This window comes from Globicephala melas, chromosome 19 (assembly GCF_963455315.2).
Source record: "Globicephala melas chromosome 19, mGloMel1.2, whole genome shotgun sequence".
In the NCBI taxonomy this organism is placed as follows: domain Eukaryota; kingdom Metazoa; phylum Chordata; class Mammalia; order Artiodactyla; family Delphinidae; genus Globicephala; species Globicephala melas.
In genome coordinates this window covers 9,556,317-9,581,859 of record NC_083332.1, presented here as the reverse complement: position 1 = coordinate 9,581,859, position 25,543 = coordinate 9,556,317, and the positions used below count along the sequence as shown (strand labels likewise).

Sequence of the window (25,543 nt, the reverse complement as noted above, 5' to 3'; positions counted from 1 at the left end):
GTGGTTTAAAATTTCACAGTGCAGAGGATTAGTGGAGGTGACGGGGGCGGGGTTGCGGGGTTGCGGGGCTGTTAGCAGGTGCAGAGGGTGGAGCTTTCCTGATCCCCAGGCTGAAGGATGGCGGCCCTTGCCCGCCTGCTGGAACGTCTCCTCTGGCCAGCTCGCAAGCAAGAGAGGGTGGAGGAGGCAGAGGAGAGGCGCAGCTCTCCCGACGGGCCTCAGTCCCTCCTGGACGCGCCGCGATGCGCCCAGCGGCCGCACGGGGGTGCGGCGGCGTCTTGGGGCTTGAGCTTCGGGGCGAGCGCAGTGCAAGGGTGGCGCGCACACATGGAGGACGCGCATTGCGCTTGGCTTGAGCTACCCGGGCTGGGCCCGGGCTGGGCTTTCTTCGCGATCCTCGACGGCCACGGTGGGACGAGAGCCGCCCTCTTCGGTGCGCGCCACCTGCCGGGCTACGTGCTCGAGGCGCTGGGCCCAGCGCCCGGCGAGCCCGAGGGCGTGTGCGAAGCACTGCGCCGCGCCTTTCTGAGCGCAGACGCACGCCTGCGCGCGCTCTGGCCCCGCGGCGAGCCGGGAGGCTCCACCGCCTTGGCGTTGCTGGTTTCCCCGCACTTTCTGTACCTGGCGCACTGCGGTGACTCCCGCGCGGTGCTGAGTCGCGCCGGCGCCGTGGCCTTCATCACCGAAGACCATCGGCCCCTCCATCCCCGGGAACGCGAGCGCATCCATGACGCGGGCGGCACCATCAGCCGCCGGCGCCTCGAGGGCTCTCTGGCAGTGTCCCGAGCACTGGGAGACTTTGCCTACAAAGAGGCTCCGGGAAGGCCCCCTGAACTGCAGCTCGTTTCCGCGGAGCCTGAAGTGACCGCCCTGGCACGCCGAGCAGAGGACGAATTCATGCTCCTGGCCTCTGATGGTGTGTGGGACGCCATGTCTGGCTCTGCCCTGGCGGGACTGGTGGCGTCTCGCCTCTGCTTGGGCTTGGCCCCACAGCTTCTCTGCGCGCAGCTGTTGGACACGTGTCTTTGCAAGGTCCTGGGGGCGGGGCTTGCGATCTTAGAGGGACGAACCTAAGGGATTTAGTGGGGAGGAGCTTTGATGCAGAGGCGAGAGTAAAACTAGAAAAGGAGAGGTGGGACTCCAAATAGGGGACGGGGCCTGCTGGAACGGGGCAGGGCCAAAATGTGCAGGGAGCGGAGACTGAGGGAAGCCTTGAGACAAGACGGAAAAGTTGTAGTTCTCGATAGATAAGTGGGAGGGATTTACGAGAAAGGGCGTGGTCTTTTGGAATGGGACAGCCCTTAGACCTAAAGATGGGTCCTGAGGTGTGACTAGTGGCAGAAGGAAGAACAGCTCAACAGCAGAGTGGGAGGAGCTTTGGAAAAGGGAAGTGGCTCTGTTTAATAGGGTGGTGCTAGGACAGTGAGAGGGCGTGGTCTAAGGAATTGGTCCTTGTGAGAGGCCTGGTTTAGACTGACAGAAGGGTGGGACTTTAGAGTTATGGGCATAACCAGATTGGGAAGGGGGCACTAGAGCAAGGGGAGTGTTGGGAAACTCTGTTTCCTAGGGCATGGAGCCCTGTGCTGGGCATTCAACCGTGTTCCACCAGGCTCTCTTTTCTCTGCCTTCTCCAGGGAAGCCTGGACAACATGACCTGCATCCTGGTCTGCTTCCCGGGGGCCCCCAGGCCTTGTGAGGAGGCCATCAGGAAGGAGCTAGTGCTGGACGCAGCGCTGGGACGCAGGGTTGCAGGTGAGCAGGTGCCAGGAGCCCGGCGGAAGGGGTGGTCAGCAAGCAGGGTAACTCACAATCCTTGCCTCCTTTTCAGAGCTGTGTGCCTTTGGCCAGGAGCCCCCCAGCTTGAACACAGTTTTCAGGACTTTGGCCTCTGAGGACATCCCGGATTTACCTCCTGGGGGAGGGCTCCACTGCAAGTGAGTTGGGGTGGGGTGGGGTGGAATGGGAGGATGGGTGGTAGGAGGAGGGTCCCCTCCTGAGGGACTTCCTTTGCTCTCCAGGGCCACAGTCATCGCTGACGCTTACTCTCAGTTCTGCCAGGCCTCAGGAGAGCGCTGGGTGGTAAGGACCCTGTGTTCTTGAATGTTTCTCTTAGAAGCATGTAATTCAGCGCCCCCCCCCCCATGCCACCTCTTTAAGTGATGGGGAAATTGAGGCCAGAGGGGACAGGAATTTACCTGATATAGTAATAAATTCTCACACCTGGTCCTGTGCTAGGCATGATGGTTGGTGCGGCGGGGGGAGCGGGCGGTGGTGATGCAGAAGCAGAGGAGAAGGGATTGTGCTTCTCCTCCAAGAAATGTGCCCCCAACATTGCTTTGTGAAGCCCCACCATCCCAAGCACCACCCCTTCCATCCAGAAATAAGGCAGAAAAACTCAAGGGATGTTGATGACCGATACCAAGGGCTAACTGCACTGCAGAGACCACCAGGACATCTCTGCGGGTGGCCCAGGTCTTAGAGGAGAGAGGTTGTGAATTAGGCCCAGATAGCCTATTTACAGATGTCCAAGGAGGTGGTGAGTGGAGCCACATAAACTAAGGTATGGGGTGGGGGACTGGGAGGAAATGTGAGGGAGGAAACCAGAAGGCCTTTGCAGGGCAGAGAAGGGAGTTGGGTTATTACCAATCGGAGTGGGGGTGGGGGTGGGGGTGGTTGGCGATGGTTTCTCAGCAGCAGAAAGGAGGTCTTTGTCAGGATTCTTTTGAGTTGTGAGTGACAGAAACGCCATTCAACCTGGGAAGACAAACCAGGGAGTTTACTGGGCCATGTAATTGAAGAGTATAGGGACTTAAGGCATGACTGCATCCGGTTGTCAGATGATGTCATCAGGAACTGTCTTAGTTTTCCTTTCTCTGAGTTGGCTTCATTCCCAGGCAGCGTCTCCACATGAGGTAGCAGAGAGTTGCTGCTCTATCCCAGAAAACTAACATCCCCAGTGGGGAGAGCATGCCAGTTTCCCAGTAGTTGCAGCCGTGCTTCCAGGGCTGGTTCTCATTGGCCACACTGGGTCATGTGCCTGACCAGTCTCTGTGTCTCTGATTGGCCGGGCTGGGGTCACAGGCCCATCCTCTAGCGCTTGGCCTTGGGGTCCACTCCACCCAAAACTGAGGAAATGAGAGATAGGGAATGCTGATTCCTCAGAGGAAAAATAGGAATGGTGCTTCCAGAATACAGGGGAGTAAATGCTGAGGGGCAAGAAGGGATTCCTATTCACCATCTTCCACATTTTGTGTTACAGATGGGGCAGAATGGGGCTGAGAAGACCACTGGCACCCATTCAAGCTCTGCCTTGGACTTGGAGGCCTGACAGCTGTCATCCTTTAGGGACCCTCTGCCCAGCTGGGGCCTCAATGGAATTAAGGAAGAAAACTCCCCTTCCCCAGCTATGCAGACTAGCGGAAGGAAGAGAAACCAATGGAGGAACCCCAGAATGTTTATTTCCCTTTCTCCTACTTCCCTCTCATAAGACAGAAGGTCTTATGAGAGAGGGGAAATTCCGCCCACCAGCTAGACCCAAAAAAACCCCAAACCTCAAAACCCCCAAACCAAATGTCTTTGAAATATTTCGAGCTGAATGGACCCTGAAAATCACCCAGTTCAATAACCTTCTCTTCCCTTCCTATTTTTCATCTGTTTGGAGGGGAGGTAGGGGAAAGTTTTTACAATTAAATTTTAATTACATAATTCAAAATACATTTTTCTTGTGGAAAAAACCCCGCACACACGATTTGCCCAGTCATTTGGCAAATACGTATGGGGCATCTGCTATGTGCAAGGCCCTGCTCAGGCCATCAACCTGGCAGACCCACTGAGGTTTCTGCCCCTGGAACCACCTAGTGTGTGGGGTGGAGTGGGGGAGGGACAGCAAACAAGGGAACCCATAAATAAGGTCATCTCAGACACTGGCAAGTGTCTCAAGGAAAATGAAACTGGGGGACGTGATAAGAAAATGTCTTAGGGGAGCTATGCTGGGTTTTTTACATTGTTATTTTTTGAATGGGTGGTAAGTTCACTTGGTTTGAAATTCAAAGGGCACAAAACGGTATACAATGAAGTCTCTCTCCATCCCTCACCCACTGCCACTCCATTTTCCACCTGGAGATGGTTGCTTTAGACGGGGGTCAGTGAAAACCTCTGAGGAGGGGACAACTGAGCAGGAACCTAACAGAGAACTCGCCAGCCATGCAAAAACCCCAGGGAAGAGTGTCCCAGGGCAGAAGGAACAGCCAGTGTGAAAGCCTAGAGGCAGGATTGAACTCAGCATTTTCAAGATGAGGCTTGAGATTATGACCATCAGACTCTCCACGATCCCATTCTGTGTCCTACTGGTAACCCCTGCAGTGAGTTTGGAGTGGATTTTTCAAGACCTTTTATTGGGCATGTACACACATGTATATGGTACCTTAGGTGTCTCCTTGATTTTTTTCATACCCTATGTATCATTTGGCAATTTGTTTCCTTTTACTCAATAATGTGTTGGAAACTTCTTTCATGCCACTCAAACACCTCACTCTTTTTAGCTGCTACTCAGCACTTCAGACAAGAGACGTGCAATGGTTTCACCATCCGTCATCCTCTTGATGGGTATTTAGGTTGTTTCCAATTTCTTGCCCTTACGTCACTGCTGCCGTAAAGATCCTTGATCAGGCTCCTGTGTACATAGGCAGGAGCTTCTCTAGTGCAGGGGTCTTGCTACCTGTTTTGTACAGCACTTGAGCTAAGAATGGTTTTTACATTTTTAAAGGGCTGTAAAAAAATATGCAAAAGAGGCCCTATGTTTAATATGCCTAAAGTATTTACTATTTGGACATTTATAGAAAAAGTCTGCTGACTATAGTGTAGGTGGCACACGGAAGCACCACCCCTCCCATTTCACAGATGGGAAAGCTGAGACCCAGAGAGGAGAAAGGAATTGCCCATGGTCACACAGAACTGGGGTTTTCATGCAGTTGGACAAATGTAAATGTGTGTTGAGCTGCTGTTCTGGGCCTGGCTGGGTTAGTAAGGCTCAGAAATTGATTAAGTCTACCTCTGTCCCCGAAGAACTCAGTCTGAGGAGACACACAGAGAAACAATTATAACCTACCATAGATCAGGGTTCAAGGTTTCCCAGAGTGGGGTGGACAAGGGGAGAGGATTACTCCATTCTTCAGAGAAGAATTAATGTCAGAGCATGGCCTAGAAGAATGAGGTGAAGGAGATCAGGAACGGCACCCAGCAGCAGATTCCTCTTGGAAAAAAAAAGCCTGGGAATCTTGATTCCCTCACCTAGTCAGCTGGGCCCCAAGAGTTGTTTTACACTCATACCTTGCACCACTGGAGTCCTGGTGGCTCAGGCAAGAGGGCTATACCCCAGATTTACTTCCTGCCTCCAGGCCTCAATTTATCCATTTCTAAATGTCGAACTGATTCCCCAGTTTCCTGCCCCAGCCTAAGGCACCTTACCCAGGCCAGGTGGCGCTCTACGAGAGGGGCGTGAACATATTGGTGACGTCACGTAAGGCGGAGTCTGCAGGACCAGTGGCGGAAGCCTGGGAGGGTGTTGGGACTCAGCCCGAATCTGGCGCGTGGGGGGAGGGGGCTCCCGGGAGCCGGCTTAGGGAGGGTCCCCCACCTCCGTTCCCTCGGATTGCTGAATGATCCCACCATCCTCCGCAGACGAAACTGAGTCACGGCGGGGCGTGCGTGGAGAGGGGACAAGGGGGCTTATTCACACAGGGACTGGGAGTCCCATTCCCACCGAGGTCCAGCGCCGCGCGCACACACACCCCATAACCCCCACCCCCACCCCCGCCTCGCCCCACACACACCCTGCGGCTGTGAGTCAGCGGCCAGCCGCGCCCCCTCGGCCCACTTCCTCCTCACCTTCCCAGGGCGGGCGGAGCGGGGGGGGGGCAGTGAGAGGGGTGGGCCCCCTCCCCACCCATTCCGCTCTTCGGCGGGGGAGGGGGTTCGCCCCTTAGTAATCCCTCATAAATTGGTGGAGAGAGACCGTTGAGGGCTCCGAAGGCAGGATTTAAGGGACAAAATTTGAGAGAATCTATGCTTGACCAGAAGGTCCTCTTCGCCCCCCAAACTGAGTAGAATGTAAAGAAATGGAGAAGTCGATGGGGAGGGTGAGAAGAAATTGTGCCCCCATTGATATTCCCCTAAGAATTTCCATCGTGGGAGAGAACGAAGGATCAAGGAAGGATCCCTTCCCCTCCATCAAACTTCCCCTCTAATTTGGGGGGGTGACCCCCTGAGTGTATCGCTATGCAGTAACGTTGGGGAAGAGGGAAATAGCGGAAGTCTAAGGTTCCGCGTTGCCCTTTTAAGCGCCCTCCACCCCCCTCAACCTCACCGCCTTGAGGTGTCCGCGGCCCCTTTAAGGCGCAGGGCATTATGGGTGCGGGGAGTGGAATTTTGGAACGAAATGTAGCGAAGAGAAGTACAGTAGTAAGAGTAACATTGTAGCCGCCGCCGGCCGAGGGGGCGCGCCGGGGAGGGGACGCCGCACCCCCTTTCTGCTGCCGGGACCCCCGATCAGAGCCCCCGAGAGAGGAAGCGCCCGAGGGCCCGCCCCGGCCCTGTCCACGTTCCCCCCAGGAAGCCGGACTCTGGGGCGGGACCCTGGGGGAGACTGAGCAGAACCTGGAGCCAGCCCTGAACCCCTGAACCTCAAGCCAGGGGCGCCCCGGGAGCACCTACCCCGTGGGCGCTCCGCCCGCCCGCCGAGCAGCCATGAGGTGAGCCTCGAACTGCCTTCAGACCCTTCCCCGCCCGGCGCGAGCTCCCGCCCCGCCTTTGTCCCCCTCCCCCCAGCTTGCTCCGGGCTGGTATTTGGGGACCGGGCACTGGGAACCTCGGATTTGAGGCCGAGCCCCCTTTGACGAGCTCCAAATACTGACCACTTCCCCTTGACTCTCAAGGCTCCGCGTGGTGCCGGTGAGGTTCTCCCGGGAGCCCTTAGATTTGGGGGCGCTCCAAGGACTCCCGAATTTTTAAAAGACTTTTTCAGAGGACCTTGAAGTTGGCAAATACTCCCCGCAGGGAGGCTAGGATTTAGGCAGGGCTCAGACTCCCCCCAGATCTCAACCCGGCCCCTAGAGGGATTGTGGGGGGCCGGTTTGGGGGTCCCTGGGACCTGGAAGAGAGATTGAGACGTAGACTTTGGTTTTCGGGGGTCCCCTTTTACGTGGCGCTGGAAAAAGTCTTCTCAAGAGCGACCTTGCTCCTTAACTTCGGGGGTACTTAACCCCCTAAATTTGGGGCGCTCATCCTCCTGTGGAGGAGGTTGGTGTGGACGGATCCACGGACCCAGACGCAGCCTCCAGAGTCTGGCTGGGACTCCCCTCCCCCGCCGCTCCCCACCCACAATTTGCTTAAAACAGGCTGTGCCTAGGACCGAGCGAGCGCTCTGGGCCGAGGGCGGCTCCCCGGCCCCGGGCCAGAAGGGCGGCCCCTCTCCCCAACCTGCACGGCCCTGGGGAGGGAGGGGGCGCGGCAGCTGGGGGAAGGGGGGCCTTTGTCTTCCTGACTCACCTGTCGAGACAGCTGGTGTGGGGAGGGGCCGGCAAAGAGCGCCGTGGGCCGGCTGCTTTTCCCACCACGGCGCCTCCCCCTTCTCTCAACACCGCCCCCCCTTCCCCAGCAGTCCCGAGTTGTGCGGTTGGAGGAGGGGGCGTTGCAAAGCGTCAAGGTCATAGCCCTCTCCCCAAGGGACCCAGGCTTCCCAGAGAGTTCCAGCAATCTTCCCAGGAATTTAATCCTGGGGGTTGGGGGCCGAAGGGACCCAGGGATTTTGTCTTTCCCGGGCCTCCCTCAAAACTCCTGGGCTCACCTGAGGGCGGGGCCCGTGCGGCTGGGGGACGCGACTAGCCCCCCCTTATTCTCCCTTTCCCCTGGCCCCCCATAATCTCTCCCTTGAGGCCTGAGCCTGACAATACTATCTCCCTTCCTCTACGCTGTCAGGGACTTCCTGCCCCAAAGCCCCCAGCTCGAGGGGGAGGCCCCTGGGGGCGGCTGGGGATTAACCCCCTGGCGCCCACATCCTCCCACATTCCCCATACCCCTGCCCTCTGACATAGGGTGGCATTCGTTTTTACGGTCAGTAGAGAATCCCCCTCGTACATTTGTTCCTTCTGCTGTAAAGGGATTGCTGGAAAATTTGGAGCAAGGGGGCACCCACAGACACCCACAAGACTTCCTGCCTACCCTTTCCCCCATTATAGCAACATCCCTTCAAGGTCTGGCCCGGGAGAGGGGGGGAGAGGGGGCGGTTTTCGGGAGTCAGGCTCTCTTCCTTCACCTTCTTCCTGGGGGGCTCTCCTCTCCCACTGCCCCCCAGCCCCGCCCCTTGCCTCCCCCCCCACCCCCCCACCCCGCCGCGTTTCCGGTCCCAGGCACGGTGGAAGGCGGATGGCGGATGTCCGAGTTAGTGCTGCCTCACTCACTGAGACCGTAAAAGGGCAGGAGCAATGTCTGGGCCAGCCTCCCCGCCCCCAGTCCCCGAGGCCCTGGCCCTCCCACAAGGCCCCCCTACTGCTGGCCACGACCAAACCTCCCACCTCCTGGGAGGTGGGCAGAAGTCGAGCTGATGCCTGTCTCACCAGAGAGTTACTCCCACCTCCTGAGGGGTCTTCCCTTCTGATGGCCACACCCGACTTACTGGGCTGTGCCCCTTCTCCCAGGACAGCTAGGAAGGATTCAGAAAGCCCCATGGCCTTGTCTGGGGGCAGCTGGGGAAACTGAGGCTCAAAGAGAGAAAGGCCTGGCCCAAGATCCCTCAGAAATTCCTAAGCAGTATTGAGGGAGGGGAGGGGGCTGGGATCCTCAGATTTCTGGCTGATTTGGCTGGGGACAGTCTTGGGGGCAGTTGGAAGAGAGGATGTTAAGATGGAAAATTACAAGATACAGTTCCTTTTCTCCCAGTTTGACAAATATTTGTTGAGTGTCTGCTGTGTCCGGGACTCTGAGCTGGAATTCTGGGAAGTGGGGCAGAGGTCTGAGAATCTCAGGGCAGAAGGGACTCAAGAAGTGTTTGGTTCATTTCTTTCCTCTTCCAATAATAGTAATTATTATTGTTGTTGTTTTTTTTTAAATAATGAGAGACCATCTGATCAAGCATCTACTTTGTGCCAGGCACTGTACTAGGTGCCTGATTCAATTTAATCCTCACAACAATTCTAAGAGATTGATACTATTAGAACCGTCCCCCTTCCCCAGATGGGAAAACTGAGGCACAGAGAAATTAAGCAAATTGCCTATTAAAGTCAGATTGGAAGTGGGCAAGCCTGAATTTGAACCCAGGCCTCTTTCCAGAGTATTATACTATTAGAGAAAAAGGAAAATCAAACCTTTAGTGGCCTTTAAAAAAATACTACTACTACAAGTAACGTGCTTTCACTGTACCAACACTTAAGATAATGCTGATAAACAAAAAGGAACCCAGTTACCTTCCTAATCACTTATGGGGAACTGAGGCCTGTCAGGGAGGAAGGGCTAGAGTGAACCCATACAAGCCCTGCAGACCCTACATCTGAGTTTCTATCCAGGGTTTCTTCAAAGATTTGTAGTTTGGAAAGGTTGTGTGTGCCTGGGGCTTTGGGGGGTAGATCACAAGTTTTGCGGTTTAAGGGGCTATAGGATGAAGGGGTGAAAGGAAGGGCAAGCCTCTAATATGGAAGGTTTGAGTAAACTAGAGTGACTATGTTTGATTGCCTCCCGTGATGAGAAGCTCTCTCCCTCCTATATTGCCTCTCAGCTCCCTCATATGAATCCTTGCCAAATTCCAAGTCCTGTGCTTAGGGCTTTTTTTAATCTCTTTCAATCCTTACCAAACCCCAGTGAGTTATGGCTTCCAGGGCTGGAAACTGAGGTTCAGAGACGGGAAGCCACACAGCGAGGGGGTGACTTGAACCTTCTTTTATCTACCACATGCTAGAGTTTACCAGAATGGGAGGACTTGTGGGAGAGTTCTGGGCTGGTTGGGGATTAAGGCTCTCATGTCCAATTGAGGGTATGAGACCCCAGAGACCACTGGAATTAGGCAGACCCCATTTCCATCTCACTCCCTGCTTCCTGGCTGTGGGATTTTTCCATTCTAGCTTTTTGCCTAGTTTATAGTTTTATTTTTTGAACTTAAGTAATGAATTCGTTTTTTATAGGTAATACCAGCCCATGTTAAAACAAAATGAAAAGAAAAGTCATAATCAAGCAATTCAAGAAGGTAAACGGTACAAAATGTCCACTTCCTGCCTCCTCAGGCCCCCAGGTCCCCAGTGCCTCAGAGGCAGCCACGGTTAGTCACCTGAGAAGCAGCTTCTGCATATATCACCACTCTGTGTGCAGAGGTATTTATATCCTCCCCACCTTTTCTTTTTTTTAAAAAAAATACTTCTGATACACACCACTTTATACCTTGCCTTAAAAAAAAAAAAAATCAGCTTAGCTGTTTTCTCATCTTTAAACAAGGTTAAGAACATTGCCGGGGGGGGTGGTGGTGGTGGGGAACTTGGTTCAGATATGAGCCCCTCTGCTTGTTTGCTGCGCGACCTGGGATAACTGTCTTCACCTCTCTGTGGCCACAGTTCCTCATCTGTAAAAAGGGTGAGCACCAGAGTCCATCTCATGAGGTCATTGCAAGGTTCACTGTGGAACTTGCAGCTCAGTACCTAGAACAATGTCTGGTACACAGGCTAACCAATAAATACCAGCTGCCATTGTTAAAAGCTTTTCCTTTTTTATAGATGGCTAATTTAACAACTCTTGGATACCTACTATGTCCTAGGCATGATTCTAGGTTCCGAGGACACAGCAGAAAGGACAAAAATCCCAGCCCTCATGGTCCTGACCTTTTGGTAGGGGAGACAGGGATCTGTCAGGCAGGGATCAGGTGCTATGAAACGTGGGACGTGCAGTGAGAGGGAGAGGAGCTTTTCCAGATAGTGTAGTCAGGGAGGGCTTCCTGGAAGAGGTGTCGGCTAAGTGGCGACCTGAAGGAGGTGAAAATCCAGGATGAGGGAGAACAAGAGCACCAGCCTGCGGTAGGAATGTGTCTGGCACGTTGAAGGAGCAGCGCGGAGGCCAGTGGGGCTGGAACAGCAAGCTGGGGGGAAAGAAGGGATGAGATCAGAGATCACACAGATCACGAAGGCCCTGGAGAGAACTTGGCCAGAATAAGAGTTCTGTGGGAGCTGCCACGGGAGCTTCCAAGAAGAGGAGGGGCACGATCTGACTTGTGTTTTAACAGGATCCTTTTGCTGTAATGGGGACACCACAGCCTGGAGAGGGACAAGACCAGTCTGGGGTCATTCTGCAGACATCCAGCTCTCTGACCAGTCCAGAGACTCAGCAGGGCAGGGTCGCTTGGGAGAGCAAAGTGCAGCCAGGGTTGGGTAGCAACGAAGGCCCCGGGCACCTGGGCAGAGTCTGCCCTGGGTGTGGGTGGCAGGTGTGGGCGAGGCCTTAACCCTGCCCTGCCAGGGGCAGTGGAAGCCAGAAAGAGCCCCTGAGGCTGCACTTGTCTGGAAACAGCACCTGGTGTTTGGGTAGGGCCCACACAGTCCCCGGTGGTTAAGATTGTGGACTTGGGAGCCAGGTGGCTTGGGTTCAAACCCTTGCTGTGCTACTTACTAGCTGTGTGACCACAGGCGAGTCACGCAACCTTTCTGGGCCTCTGTTTGTAGTCCTTGCAGAATGAGGATGAAATAGCCCATCTAGAAGGGCTGCAGTGAGAGTAAAATGAGAGACTCTGAGGAAAGGGCTTAGGGCATCTGAGCAGCTGAAGTGCCTGATAACAGGGAGGTGCCCCAATTATGTAAACCTGGGGGGAGGGTCTGGGGCCTCAGCTTCCTGGCCTAGGAACCCAGATCTGGGTCTGCTGAGGGGCTTTCCCTGCCTTGTCTTTTACAGCGTCAGTGTTATGCACCAGCCCCTGGCCCTGGTAGAGACAGAGCCATTGTGGGGTATAATTTCTCTCCCCGGAAACCTCTGACCACCAACTTCTTCTTTTCAGGAAAAAGTCCGGTGGGGGTGGGGACCATTGCTTCCCCCTGGTTTGTGTGTGACCTTGGGCAAGTCACTTCCTGTCTGGGAGCCTGAGTTTCCCCACTGGGGGAGGAGGGCATTGAACCTCCCCAGAAGGACTGGTAGGGGGTGGGAGGGATGTGGCTGTCCAGGGACCCAGGGGTACCTGTTCAGGGTGCCCGTGGAAAGGATGCTGACAGTTACTCAGCACTCAGTACATGCCAGGCACTGTGCCAAGCACTTTACATGTCCAGACTCATCTACTTCTCCCACTGCCCTGGGGGAGGTGGGGTCTGTCATTTCCCCAGTCTGCAGGCAAGGAAGATGCCTTCTCTCATGTGGGAAGGCTGCTTGCCTGAGTCATACGGAGTAGGTGGCCCAACGGGGATTTGAACCTACATCTGTGGATATCAGATCCTGAACCCTGAACCAGTTTACTGACCCCCTCCCCACAAGGCTAAGTCAGATGTCACCTCCTCCAGGAAGCCTCTGATCCCCAGGCTGGGGCAGGCACTCCTTCTGGGCACCCCAGGCCTGGTCTTGGATCTGCGGACAGGACAGACCACTGTGAGGCTCTCCTGCCCTGGAGGGTGGGGCCGGGGCTGTCTGGGTCCCTGCCTGACACGGAGCAGTGAGTGTCCACTGATGGCCGTTGGCGCCAGGGGGGCCGGAGGGACGGGGTTGGCAGCAGGAATCTAGCCTTGGTCCCCAACTTGCTGCAAGCCTCACCCTTCCCCTCCTAAGCCTCAGCTTCCTCCTCCTGAGTGGGGAGAGGTGGTTGGGGGAAGGGGGGGCTCCGAGCACCCCAGCAGAGATGGGGAAACTGAGGCTCCAAGGGCACCAGGCAGGGGCTGGTTCCCAGCACTGCCCAGAGCTCCTGGCCCGCCCCTTCCATCCGCTTCTCCCGGGCCCCGTCCTCCAGCTCACTCTGCATCTCTCAGACTGCCTCAGTCTCTCTGTCCATCTCTCTGTCTTTCTCCATCTCCCTGTATCTCCATTTCTGTATCTTTCTCTGCTCCCTGCCTTTCCATCTGTTTTCCCCCACTACTCCTCTGTCTGTCTGTCTTTCAGTCTGTCTCCGCTACGTCAGTCTGATTCCTTTCTCAGCTCTCTCTCTGCATCAGTCTCTATGTTTGTCTCTTCCAGTCTGTCTGACTCTTCCTCTTCCTGTCTTCTTTCCCCCCATCTGACTGTCTGTCTCTTTCCTTGTCTGTCTCCCATCCCCTGTTTGTCTCTTTGTCTGACTCTCCCGGTCTGTCTGTCTCTCTATCCCGTCTGTCTTTTCTCTCCCAGTCTCCCTGTCTGGGTCTCTTCGAGGGTCTGTCCCCAGCCCTCTCTCCCCGTCTGCCTGTCTTCCTCTGCCTCTCCATGGGTCCCTCTTCCTCTCACACTGTCTTTGTGTCTCCTACTCTCCCAGGGGGCCCCAGATGGAGAAGGTGACCGGCCCCTGGAGGGAGGGTGCCAGGCTCCCCTCAGCTAACTGGCCTCTCTCCCCTTTCCTCCCTCCGGGCAGTGAGACGGTTGTCTGCTCCAGCCGGGCCACTGTGATGCTCTATGATGACAGCAACAAGCGATGGCTGCCTGCTGGCACGGGCCCCCAGGCCTTCAGCCGCGTCCAGATCTATCATAACCCCACTGCCAACTCCTTCCGGGTGGTCGGCCGGAAGATGCAGCCAGACCAGCAGGTGAGGCTTCCCTCCCCGCCCCCTCCACCCGCTGCGCCCCACCACTCCTCACCCACTTTCCCCCCCCTGCCAGGTGGTCATCAACTGCGCCATCGTCCGGGGTGTCAAGTATAACCAGGCCACCCCCAACTTCCACCAGTGGCGTGACGCCCGCCAGGTCTGGGGCCTCAACTTCGGCAGCAAGGAGGATGCAACACAGTTTGCCGCCGGCATGGCCAGCGCCCTAGAGGCATTGGAAGGTTAGAGAGAGCGGGCAGAGGGGACCACTGAGCCCTGCCGTGTGGCCTGGGGCCGCCACTTCACCACTTGGCCTCAGTTTACTCATCTGAAAATGAGGCCAATTGACAACTTCTGTGGAGAATTATTATGAGGGTTTTGTGGGTTCCTTGTGCCCCGAGTGCACCCACGTATAAAACGCATGGTTCCTAAGAGTACATTTTGCTCCAGGAATTTTTACACATGCACACTCCTGTGTGACCTCCCAGATCAAGATATAGATATTTCCAGCCTCCAGAAAGTTCCTTGTGCCCTTTCCCCAGGTAACCATTATACTGACTTATGTCATCATCGGTTAGTTTTCAGGCAACAGTATTAAGAAAAAACCTCCAGTTGGTATTTCTTAAACTGGAATGTGCCCACGAATCATCTAGGAGAAACGCAGATTCCGATTCAGTTGGGTTGGCCGGGGCCTGAGCCTCTGTACTTCTAACAAGCTCCCTGGTGACGCCAAGGCTACCGGTCCATAAACAGTACACTTTGAGGAACAAAGTGACGGCTCTGCATGTGGGGTCACAAATCACCAAATGGCGGAGGTGTTTGCTTCCTGGAGCGGCTTCAGGGCTAGTGGGGAGGGGCCTGCTTGTCCGAGGCACAGAAAAATACATGGGAGCCAGAGGCCTGAAGGGGGGGGAGGACCAGGCTCTCAGCCTTTCCTGGGTCTTCAGGTGGGGCAGTCTGAGCGGCTGTGACAGGTGCCCTAAGAGCCTGGATGCCGGAGTGGGCCTGATTTCAAGCCTTGTTCCTGCAAATTCAGGTCTGCAGGACTTGGGGCAAGCGGCTCCCCTCTCTGGGCCTTTGCTGTTCTGCCTGTGACCTGGGCATCCTCCCAGCACCCACCTTACATCAGCTCAGCCAGGGGAAGCTCGTGCCGACCCCTCATCGCAGAGTCCCTGGGAGGCCCGGGAGAGCCGAGGGAACGTGCTGAGGGGTGGCGCCCGCTTCCTGGGTGACTCAGCAGCCTTTACTCTCACCTTCCAGGAGGTGGGCCTCCGCCCCCACCGACACTGCCTACGGCACCGCCCACTTGGTCTGTCCAGAACGGCCCCTCCCCAGAGGAGATGGAGCAACAGAAAAGGTGGGGCCAGTCCCTGGGTGGGGAACCTTACTGCTGCCCGAGTTGTAGATTGTTCCAGAACCCCTGACTCCTAGAGTTCAGACCTCTCCAACTTGCAGTTTTCAGAATGTTCCAACTCCCAGGGGACTAGAAACGGACCTCTTTCAGAAACCCCCCACCTCCTGGAGTTTGAAAAACTCCTGACACCCAGAGTTGCAGAACCTTCTGACCCTTCAAATCCTGGTCCCCCAGATTCCCAGAGTCCAGAATTTGGTTGTCTAGAGGATCCTGGGTGTTCTGTATTCTGGTGTTCTTGACAGTCTGATGACTAGATTGCTCGCCTCTTGCTCTCGCTCTGTCCCTGTCCTCCCCTTGCAACCCTTTCCTGGCCCCTGGGGAATGGAGGACATGAGTGGGGCTTAGGAGCCAGCCTTGCTGGAGACCTCTGAGGGGCGATCCGGGAAGTTGCTGGCCAGCCTGGGGCTCTGAGTGATGGCAGCTCGCCTTCCCTCCCCAGGCAGCAGCAGTCGGAGCTCATGGAGCGGGAACGCAGGGTCTCCAACGCAGGTGATTGCTTGAATGGCCTCGGGGCTCGGGTGACCACCCCAGAGGAGGGGGTGCGCCAGCCGGACAACAGAGAATAAGGCTTCTCTCTCAGCACCCCTCCTTTTTCGTGTTTCTTACAGGAGGCCCAGCTGCTCCCACAGCTGGCGGACCACCCCCGCCTCCAGGACCTCCCCCTCCTCCGGGTCCCCCCCCACCCCCTGGTCTCTCCTCCTCGGGGATCTCGGCTGGGGGGCATGGAGCAGGGGGAGGCCCACCCCCTGCGCCCCCTCTCCCCACAGCACAAGGCCCCAGTGGTGGAGGGACTGGGGCCCCCGGCCTGGCCGCAGCCATTGCCGGAGCCAAACTCAGGAAAGTCAGCAAGGTGAGGGGGGCAGGCAAGGCGGGTGTGGGTTGACGGGGCCTGGTATTATAATGGGATGAGGCCAGAGTTTCCTCGGAGCCTCACAGGAGGGCTGGAAGGCCAGGAGGCCCGCCTGTAAAGCCCCCACCTCTTTGTAATTTCTCCAGCAGGAGGAGGCCTCAGGGGGGCCCTTGGCCCCCAAAGTTGAGAGCAGTCGAAGCACGGGCGGGGGGCTCATGGAAGAGATGAATGCCATGCTGGCCCGGAGGTGAGCCTGAGCCTGGAGCCCTCAAGAGCCGCAGAAAGCCCTTGGAACACACCCCTCAGACCAGCAGTTACCACCTGGAGATTCCTGTTCCAGTAGGGCCGGGTGCGGGGGAGGGCTCAGATTCCCAGTTAGTTGGTTTCTTTGGGTGAAAGTTCGCCCTTTGATAGCCAGGTTTGGGATATAATGATGGGGATTGCATTCTCCTGAGATGGCTGAGGTTTGCAACCACCCAGGTAGCCTCTGGAATGTTCTAAACCCCAGAATTCCAGGACCTTAGGAGATCCTGCCTCAGAACCTGGGAACTCCGCCCTTAGAATTGTGTTACTCCCAAACGTGGGAATCGGAGAGCCCCACCCCAGTTCGAGAGCAGTACTCTCTTTAACTTCTAAAACTAAAATTTTCTTAGCCCTGACAAATTCCAGAAGTCTGCACGCTAGAATCCACCTTTCTAGAGCTCCGAGGAAGGGAATTGTTGAGTGGCTGAGGGAGGGCTGAAGCCATCTGTTTTTGCCTTTCTCTCTTACAGAAGGAAAGCCACACAAGTTGGGGAGAAAACCGCCAAGGATGAATCTGCCAATGTGGGTCAGGGGCTCTTCCTGCCATATACCCCTTAGGATGTACCGTTTGTGTAGGAATATCGGGGAGGGGGCTGTGACAGGGATGGGCTAGGTTTGAAGGTGGAGGAGGAAAATGAGCAGAGGTGCGGTGTCGGGGGTGGGGGGCTGGCTCATGACAGTTTCTTTTTTTTTTTAAATTTATTAAATTTATTTATGTTTGGCTGCATTGGGTCTTCGTTGCTGCGCGCGGGCTTTCTCTAGTTGCTGCGAGCGGGGGCTACTCTTGGTTGCGGTGTGCAGGCTTCTCATTGCCGTGGCTTCTCTTGTTGTGGAGCACGGGCTCTAGGCGCGCGGGCTTCAGTAGTTGTGGGTCATGGGCTCAGTAGCTGTGGCTCGCGGGCTCCAGAGTGCAGGCTCAGTAGTTGGTGCACACTGGCCTAGTTGCTCCGTGGCACGTGGGATCTTCCCGGACCAGGGCTCAAACCCGTGTCCCCTGCATTGGCAGGTGGATTCTTAACCACTGCGCCACCAGGGAAGCCCTTGGCTCATGACAGTTTTATTTCCCACCAGCAGGAGGAGCCAGAGGCCAGAGTCCCAGCCCACAGTGGTGAGTGAGAGCCCAGTCTAGTCACAGGAACTACAAGTCCCAGGATGCCCGCTTCTCACATATAACACACCTCGATGGGAGAGTCTGTACAAACGGTGCTGGGGATTGTAGTCTTCTGAGATGGTTCTTTGAACAGGGGCTGATGAGGCTCGGGGAGAAAGATTGAGGCAGGGCATTCCTTGTCCCTGATCTTTTTGATTTATTGCCTGTCCCCTAGAATCTGTGCGGAGACCCTGGGAGAAGAACAGCACAACCTTGCCAAGGTGGGCCATCAATACGGGGGCCCCACCCCGCAAAATAGTTGAATTTGCCGAATTTGTAGGGAGGAACACTGTGTGACCCCTGGAATGGGAGGCAGGGGAGGCAGACCCTCTCTCTAACCTCATTTCCGCCCCAAACCACACCAACTCTCCCAGGATGAAGTCATCTTCTTCAGTGACCACTTCCGAGGCCCAACCCTCTACGCCCAGCTCCAGTGATGAGTCAGACCTGGAGAGGGTGAAACAGGTAGCTTGGGGAAAGGACTGGGAGTGAGGTCCGGGGGATAGAAAGGAGATCTGGGTCCAGACTCTGCCACTGACCTGCCATGTGATTCTAGAAAAGGCCTTGGGAACCTCAGTTTTCCAGTCTGAGAAATGGAGAGAGATTGGATCATGTCAGGGATGACACAGACACCATAACCACCTTACCCAGTGCCCATGACAGACCTTACTAATCTTATCACTGGACTCACTTCTGTTGAGTACCCAGAATCCTTTTCAGTACACTGGACCCAGACATTTATCACCAATTGGAGGTGGCAGGAGACTGCAATGTATTTGCCAGCCTTGGTACTGGATGTTCTCCAGTACTTTCCTTCTGGCTCCAAGGATCCAGAATTCTCCCCTAGAATTCTCACTTTGTGGCCTTGCCAGTGATGTCATGGTGTGTGTGTAATAGGGGTCTTGAACCTCCTTCTTCTGGCCCCTCAGTCATTAAGAAAGGGGGGATTCACTTTTGCAAGTCCAAGTACCCTTCCTGATTGGTACCCCATCATTTTCAGGAGCTTCTGGAAGAGGTGAGGAAGGAACTGCAGAAAATGAAAGAGGAAATAATTGAAGGTGAGGTGGTTTTTTATTTTAAACATTTATTTATTTTGGAGGCATCATGTCCCTTGGAAAGCCCTGTTTTGGAAGGGAAGGGGGAAGAAGCTGTGCCCCTGACCTCTGCCCAGTTTCCTTCCAGCCTTTGTCCAGGAGCTGAGGAAGCGGGGCTCCCCCTGACCACAGGGCCCCAGAAGATCCAGTTTCTCCTTTCCGCACACGCCCTCCGCCTGTCACCCTGCTTTCCCTGCCTCAACTTGACTTGGAATTGGCTGAAGACTACACAGGAATGCGTCTTCCCCACTCCCTATCTCACTTGGAAAATTCCAAGGGGTGTGGCTTCCCTGGCACCATGCCCACACCCATACTGGCTGCTGATTGGCTGGGGAGGCCCCCACCCTTTGCTCCCTTTGGTCCTTCCCCTCTGCCATCCTCTTGGGGCTGGTTCCTCTGCTGGGGATGTACCAATTAACCCCACAGTAAGGGGGAAGGAAGGAGGGAATTTCACATTCCCTTGTTCTAGATTCACTTTAACGCTTAATGCCTTTGAAGTTTTGTTTTTTAAGAAAAAAAAGTATATATATATATATTTAGGTTTGGGGGGAGGAAATGTTTTTTCTCTTTGGTTTTGATAAAATGGGATGTGGGGAGTTTTTAAATGCTGTGCCCCTGGCTTGTCCCACTTGGGACAGCTATTTAAGGGGGGTTGTCCCATCAGGCTGGGGGCAGCTCCCCCCACCCCAGGGACCTCCCTTCCCTCTGGCTCCTTCCCCTTTTCTATGAGGAATTAAGATGCTGTAACTTTTTAGAACCTCAATTTTTTGGTTTTTTATTTCGGTAGGTTTTGGGGTCCAGGCCATTTTTACCCCCTGGGGAAAAAAAGATGAGGGGGAAAGGAAAAGGGGAGGAAACCTCCCCTCTCCCACCTTCACCTTTAGCTTCTTGAAAATGGGCCCCTGTGGAATAAATCTGCCAGTTTTTATAAATGCTAAGATTTCTGGAGTGATTTGAAGGGCTGCTCTCATGAGGATGGGGGCGTGTCCCTTCCTCCCCCAGTAATCTGCCTTCCCCTCACCTTCCTTCTTCCCACCCGAACCTGCCCTCAGACTCCTGCAGCTAGGGTGGCCTCTGGCCCCTCTCGGCCTTCCTGCCTCCCTTCCTCTCTGTGCCCCTCACTAGGCAGCTTCCTCACTCCTTCCCACCCTGCCCCAACCACTTCACCACCCTAGAGAAAGCCAGGGGCAGTCCCTCATTGACCGCGTGCCCTTGGACAAGACCCTTTGCTTCCCCTGGGCCTCAGTTTCCCCATCTGGGAAAGGGCTCAAAGGATGACACTGACCCCTTCCCACCAGATCCCTCCCAGCCTCTAATTTTAGTGAGCCTGCCACCCATTTTGCAGACGTACATCGTGGTTCTCAGACACATTCTCAAGATGACTTTCCCCCAGAGCTCCTTAAATTATACAACATTTACAGTCTAAAAAAAAAATAGAATTCAGAAATAACAGAGCTCATAACACATCCCCTTTAATGGTTCAATGGGTTGGCAGGGGATAGGTGAGGTAGGTAACACTTAACACTACCTGGTGGAATTATTCCATTTGGTTGGAGGTGATGAACTTCAGGGCTGAGGGGGCAGGTGGAGGAAGCCTTTGCATGAAGGACGGGGGTGGACACTGGGTGTCCAGTTCAAAGGCAAGAAGTAAGGGCGAATCCCTGAGTACTCTGAAGAGGAGATTTGGATGGAGGAAAGGGTGGAGGGATCTGTTGGAATGATCCACTTAAAGAGGGGAGGACCCCAGTCAAGGCACCAGTGGTGGACTAGAGAAGCCACAGGGAGACCCACTGGAGCTAATGCCCACCAAGATCCATCCTATTCCCTGCCCCCCCAGAAGAGTGAGGTAGATGGAAGGTCAAGGGGTAGGGAAGTCCATCAGAGGTTTCTATATTTTCACTACAATGGTCGGTACCAGTGAAGAAGTGGGATGAGGTGTCCTGGTGTAATGGATGAGGGTCCCAGGAAAAGGACCACTCCTCAGGTAAGTTGGAGGTATGAGTGACAAAATTAAATGGTCCATGTGCCCTGCTGGCCCTCCTGTTGGTGCGTGGGTGGGGTCCAGTGGAAGACACTGCTTTTCCATTCCAAAGTGCTAAACCAGTGGATGCGGTGGGGCGATGGGGGTTGGGCTGGAACGTTCCACCGGTGGATGGGGGTGTCCCAGTGGAAGGTACCCCTCACTGGGCAGATTAGTAGGGAGGTGACCAGAAGCCTGGTTGGATCAGCCCCAGTCCAAGATCCCTTCTGACTCTAAAGGGACCTGGTGGTATTAGCTGGGCCGGTTCAGGAAGGGACAGTGGGGACAGACATGGCAGCCCAAGCATCAGTCACGTCTGAGACCAGGGCCCTGCGGCCCCCTACTCCTCGGGCGTGGGCTTTGCCTGGGGCGCGGGCGGCGGGTCCAGGGCGCAGAGCTGGGCGCGCACCTCTTGCATCTGTGCCTGCAGCTCCTCCAGGGCGCCCCGCGGCGGCGCCGCCTGTACCTGCGCCTGCAGGGCCTCCAGCGCCAGCGCCAGGCGGCCCCCCTCGTCCCGCATCGCGTCCCAGGCGGCGCGCTGCTCCCCCTCCTTGCGACGCTGATACGCCTGGTGGCGCCAGTACTCCAGCACCAGGCAGCCGCCGCCCACGATGAAGATGGTGGCCTCGCCCAGCAGCTCGGCGCCCAGCTCGGCGGCCGCCGCCTCGTTCAGCGGCTTGACGGCTTCAGCATTGAAGCCCATGAGGCGCATCTTGGCTCGCATCTGGGCCCAGTGGTACACTGCGGGGGAAGACAGGGGTCAGGGATCTTTGCTGGGAATGCAAGCCCCGCCCCTCGACGGCTCGGTGTCCGGGTCGGAGCAATGGCGATACGGCAACCAGAATCGCGGGCGCCAGCGGGGAATGGGCCCCTTAACCAAGACCCGCGCCGGGCCTCGCACGCGGAATGCCCAGTTAGTTATCTGGCCAGGGTTGGCCCTGACGGCATCTTTTGAAAACGTCCAGAAGATTCTGGTGATCGGCTGGGGATGAGAATTGCTGCCCTGGAGGGGAGGTCCAGAGTGGAGGCCGCAATCTCTGGGAGGGGGTGGGAGCGGTCAGAAGTCCAGGGCGGGTGTAAAGCTTGCTCCTTCTGCCCCTCCCACAACCCACCTGCCAGGCTCCTTCCCTCTCCCCGAAGGTGGGGCCGACGGTGCTGCGCTGCGTCCTGACGTGTGTTCACTGTGGGGTTTGGGGCTTTGGACGGAGCTCAGGGCTGCAGCGCCTGCTCTAACGCCAACTCCTTCCTTCTCTAATCACTTACTCGTGTGAACAAGGATTATCAGCATTGTGGTCACTTGTAAATGCAACATAAGCCTAGAGTTGATGTTGAAACCTGCTTCACTGCAGTAATAATTAATATTCATTCACTGATACATGAATTGATGGGAAAAATAAGGTTCCTTGGGCTCATTAAGGGATGAATTTCTGAAAACATTTATACTTGACCCCTTCCAACCGTCCTCCACAGCAGCCAGGCTGACCTAATTAGGTTTTCTTCCTTTAAGTTAGAAGAATAACATGCACATGGGGGGAATCATTTAGACTACATAGAAGGGGGTAAGTTGCAAGACAGAAGTCCATCTTTCCACCTCCAGCTTTAGTTCTCCTATTCCTCAAAGGAATAGGAGGACTATTTTTTGGGGGCTGCACAGCGTGGCTTGTGGGATCTCAATTCCCACACCAGGGATTGAACCCCGGCCACAGCATGGAAAGCCTGGAATCCTAACCACTAAGAGGTTAACCACTTCTATTGGCAGACCAGCCAATAGTGAAGGACTTGAATCACCTAAGAAGATAAAATCTAAATGGCCACTAGACATGTGAAAAGATGCGGTCTTTTCATTACATGTCAGGAAAATATTAATTAAAATCACAAAGAGAAAGCACTCTACACACACCAGAATGGCTGAAATGAAACACCCACACATCCTAAGTGCTGCCAAAGATGTATCACACTCAGACTCGGAGGAGGTAATTGAGGACACCCACTCTGGCAGCTGGTTGGCAGTGACTCCTAAATTTAGCATTCAGTGCTCTATGAGCCAGCAATTCCGCTCCTGGGTGGACACCCACAGAAACCTGTCACATGTTCTCTGAAAGACATGTTCCTGCATGTTCACCTCAGTGCTATGAAAAAAAAGACTCTAGACCACCCAAATGCCCACCATAGAAGGACTGGTAAAAAAGGATGCACACAGAGAAACACTCAACAACAATGAGAACAAATGAACCACAGCGACGTACAAAAAGCTGAATAAATCTCACAGACAATGTTGAGTGAAAGAGGCCACACAAGCATACATGCTGTGTGATTCCATTTATATAAAGTCCCCAAAGAGGCAAATTCAATCCACAGGGTTACAAGTCAGGATGGTGGTTACCCTTGGGAGGCATAGTGACTAGAAGGGGGGCATGGTAGGGTTTCTGGGGGGCTGGTTATATTCTGTTTCCTGTTCTTTCTGTGAGTTTATCAAACTATACACTTAGGATTTGTACACTTTGCTTTAGGTATACTGTAATGCAGTTAAAAGTTTTCATAACCCAGGGCTTCCCTGGTGGTGCAGTGGTTAAGCGTCCGCCTGCCAACGCAGCGGAGGCGGGTTCGAGCCCTGGTCCGGGAAGATCCCACATGCCGCGCAGCAACTAAGCCCGAGCGCCACAACTACTGAGCCTGTGCCCTAGAGCACATGCTCTGCAACAAAAGCAGCCACCACAATGAGAAGCCCGCGCACCGCAACGAAGAATACCCCCTGCTCGCCGCAACTAGAGAAAGCCCGCGCGCAGCAACAAAGACCCAACACAGCCAAAAAAAAAAAAAAAAGTTTTCATGACCGAAATGAACGAGAGTTGTCCAGCCACCTTCCCGATCTCTTCCAAGTGACTTTCACTTGCAGCCTCTGGTGAGGCCCAGAGAAATGCCACTGTCTGGTGCCACGCCCTTGGTCAGTCTGTTTCCTCCCTGTTGCCCATGGGCAGCCAGACTTGGCCTTGGCCACCTGTCAGATGAGCCTGAGACATCTAACTTCAAGGTGTCCTGACTGCCTATTTAACACTCTTCCTGTTGGGAAAGTACACTGGCCCCTCCCAAAAGGAGCCCCAGGCTTATGATGTCCCCCAGGCTCCTGCCTGGGTGCAGGAAGCGGGGTCGTGATGGAACCTTGAACTCTCTATTCTCCCTGAGGGTCTGTTAAAAGGCAAAATGGATTCAGAATCCAGGACTGAGAAAGTCCAGGCCCCCACTCAAAATGGGAGGGGGACGGGCACGACTATGGCCTGTGTTAAAGGGACTCAAAGACAGGATGACAGCACATTCCTTTCTTTTTTTAAATTTTTAAAAATGTATATATATTTTTTGGCTGCGCTGCGGGGCCTGCGAGATCTTGGTTCCCCAACCAGGGATTGAACCCACGCCACCTGCAGTGGAAGCGAGGAGTCTAAACCAATGGACGGTCAGGGAATTCCTCACATTCCTTTTTGTTTAAAAACCAAAATTTGAATCCATCTGTCAATGACCTCCATAAATCTAGACAGTTTCTTAAAGGTAAAGGCTCAAAAGGGAATCTCAGCCTGAAATTGAGGAGGATTTTATGTCACAACCTATAAATGAAGCTATGCTTGCCGAGCACAGTAGTTAAAACAAAACAAAGCAAAAATGGTGAAATTACTCGTTTGCTTCCCTAGCAGTGTCTTACATCCCCAGGCATGCTTTTGCCAACTTACCAACGCTTCTGAAATATTTCGCTACTAATCAATCTCACGAGTTGCAAAGGAAAAAATTAAAAGAACGAATGAGCTTTACATATTTCAACACAGAAAAATCTCCCAAACATAACGAGAAGAAATACTAAGTCCAAAAGATACAAACAGCGTGATAAAAACAAGAACGTGCACTATGGACACACGTATATATTCAGGAAAAGTATAAAGTCTCACAGGGACTAATACTCAGCAACTTCAGGACAGATGAAGGAGGAAGGAGTGAGAACGGGGTGAGGCTTTTTAGCTTTAGTCCCTAAACAAGGGAATAAAACTCAAAGCAAATAGGGCAAAGTGTTAACATCTATTAATTCTAAGTGGTAGGTCCATGGGTGTTTGTTATAGTATTTCCTCTATGTCTGCAATATTTCACAATTAAAAGGAAAAAATTAGTTCAAAAAGAATAACAATTATATTTTTTGGCCATTTGGAGAAAAAAGGATTTTGATGAATGCACAGTGATAGAAATCAGGTCAGTGCTTCCCTGAGGTCAAGTATGGCGGGAGAGATCGACTGCAAAGGAACACAAGGAAATTTGGGGGGTGAAGGAAATATTTTTAACTATGGTGGTGGTTTCGTGGCAAATACCTGTGATAAAACCCATCAAAGTGAACCCTTAAAATAAGTACAGTTTATTGCATGTAAGTCATACCTCAAAAAAAGTTGTTAAATAAAAAGGAATTTTATAAGATTAAGAAAGTGAGAAGCCACAGACTAGGAGAAAATATTTGCAAATCATATATCTGATAAAGGACTTGTTGCAGAACATATAAAGAGCTCTTAAAACTCAACAATAGGGGCTTCCCTCGTGGTGCAGTGGTTGAGAGTCCGCCTGCCGATGCAGGGGACACGGGTTCGTGCCCCGGTCCGGGAGGATCCCACATGCCGCGGAGCGGCTGGGCCCGTGAGCCATGGCCGCTGAGCCTGCGCGTCCGGAGCCTGTGCTCCGCAACGCGAGAGGCCACAACAGTGAGAGGCCAGCGTATCGCAAAAACAAACAACAACAAAAAAAACCTCAACAATAGCTGGGAATTCCCTGGCAGTCCAGTAGTTAGGACTCGGTGCTTCCACTGCAGGGGGACCCGGTTCAATCCTTGGTCGGGGAACTAAGATTCCCACAAGCCACATGGCGTAGCCAAAAAAAAAAAAAAAAAGTCAGCAGAGAAATACCAGTCAAAACCACAATGAGATTCCATTTCACACCCACTAGAATAACTGTATTCAAAACAACGGCCAGCTGCA

The 25,543-nt window shown here is 54.2% G+C and overlaps 3 protein-coding genes across 5 annotated transcripts in view; 2 read left to right on the top strand and 1 right to left on the bottom strand.

The window, feature by feature from the left end:
- The first annotated feature begins 98 nt into the window (after positions 1-98).
- Positions 99-3,479, top strand: PPM1N (protein phosphatase, Mg2+/Mn2+ dependent 1N (putative)). The gene is made up of 5 exons (XM_030873888.3): positions 99-1,032; positions 1,635-1,752; positions 1,829-1,934; positions 2,019-2,079; positions 3,260-3,479. The coding sequence occupies exons 1-5, from the start codon at positions 118-120 to the stop codon at positions 3,326-3,328; spliced, it is 1,269 nt and encodes a 422-aa protein (XP_030729748.1). The 5' UTR covers positions 99-117; the 3' UTR covers positions 3,329-3,479.
- Positions 3,480-6,405: 2,926 nt separating this feature from the next.
- VASP (vasodilator stimulated phosphoprotein) lies at positions 6,406-19,455 on the top strand. Of its 3 annotated transcripts, none has more exons than XM_030873893.3 (13): positions 6,406-6,749; positions 13,544-13,715; positions 13,789-13,954; positions 14,973-15,069; positions 15,566-15,615; positions 15,735-15,976; positions 16,126-16,223; positions 16,750-16,801; positions 17,351-17,387; positions 17,605-17,650; positions 17,804-17,894; positions 18,430-18,487; positions 18,612-19,455. In XM_030873893.3, exons 1-13 carry the CDS (start codon positions 6,745-6,747, stop codon positions 18,647-18,649), a joined length of 1,152 nt encoding a protein of 383 aa, XP_030729753.1. In that variant the 5' UTR covers positions 6,406-6,744; the 3' UTR covers positions 18,650-19,455. The 3 variants fall into 3 exon arrangements, with proteins under 3 accessions (XP_030729753.1, XP_030729755.1, XP_030729752.1); XM_030873895.3 differs by having other exon boundaries at positions 16,123-16,223; positions 17,354-17,387; XM_030873892.3 differs by having other exon boundaries at positions 6,407-6,749; positions 16,123-16,223.
- The window catches only part of OPA3 (outer mitochondrial membrane lipid metabolism regulator OPA3), a 69,869-nt gene continuing 61,327 nt past the window's right edge, over positions 17,002-25,543 (bottom strand). Inside the window, exon 2 of the mRNA XM_060289085.1 lies at positions 17,002-21,284. Within this exon, the coding sequence (XP_060145068.1) occupies positions 20,884-21,284 (401 nt within the window). The 3' untranslated portion in view covers positions 17,002-20,883. The remainder of the gene's footprint in view (positions 21,285-25,543) is intronic.

Excerpts from the sequence above, each read along its gene's own strand:
- PPM1N (XM_030873888.3), top strand. The coding sequence starts at position 118 with ATGGCGGCCCTTGCCCGCCTGCTGGAACGTCTCCTCTGGCCAGCTCGC. Across the intron at positions 1,753-1,828 it reads GCTGGGACGCAGGGTTGCAG|AGCTGTGTGCCTTTGGCCAG; the intron begins GTGAGCAGGTGC and ends CCTCCTTTTCAG. Across the intron at positions 2,080-3,259 it reads CCTCAGGAGAGCGCTGGGTG|ATGGGGCAGAATGGGGCTGA; the intron begins GTAAGGACCCTG and ends TTTGTGTTACAG.
- VASP (XM_030873892.3), top strand. Across the intron at positions 17,651-17,803 it reads AACAGCACAACCTTGCCAAG|GATGAAGTCATCTTCTTCAG; the intron begins GTGGGCCATCAA and ends CAACTCTCCCAG. Across the intron at positions 18,488-18,611 it reads GAAAGAGGAAATAATTGAAG|CCTTTGTCCAGGAGCTGAGG; the intron begins GTGAGGTGGTTT and ends GTTTCCTTCCAG.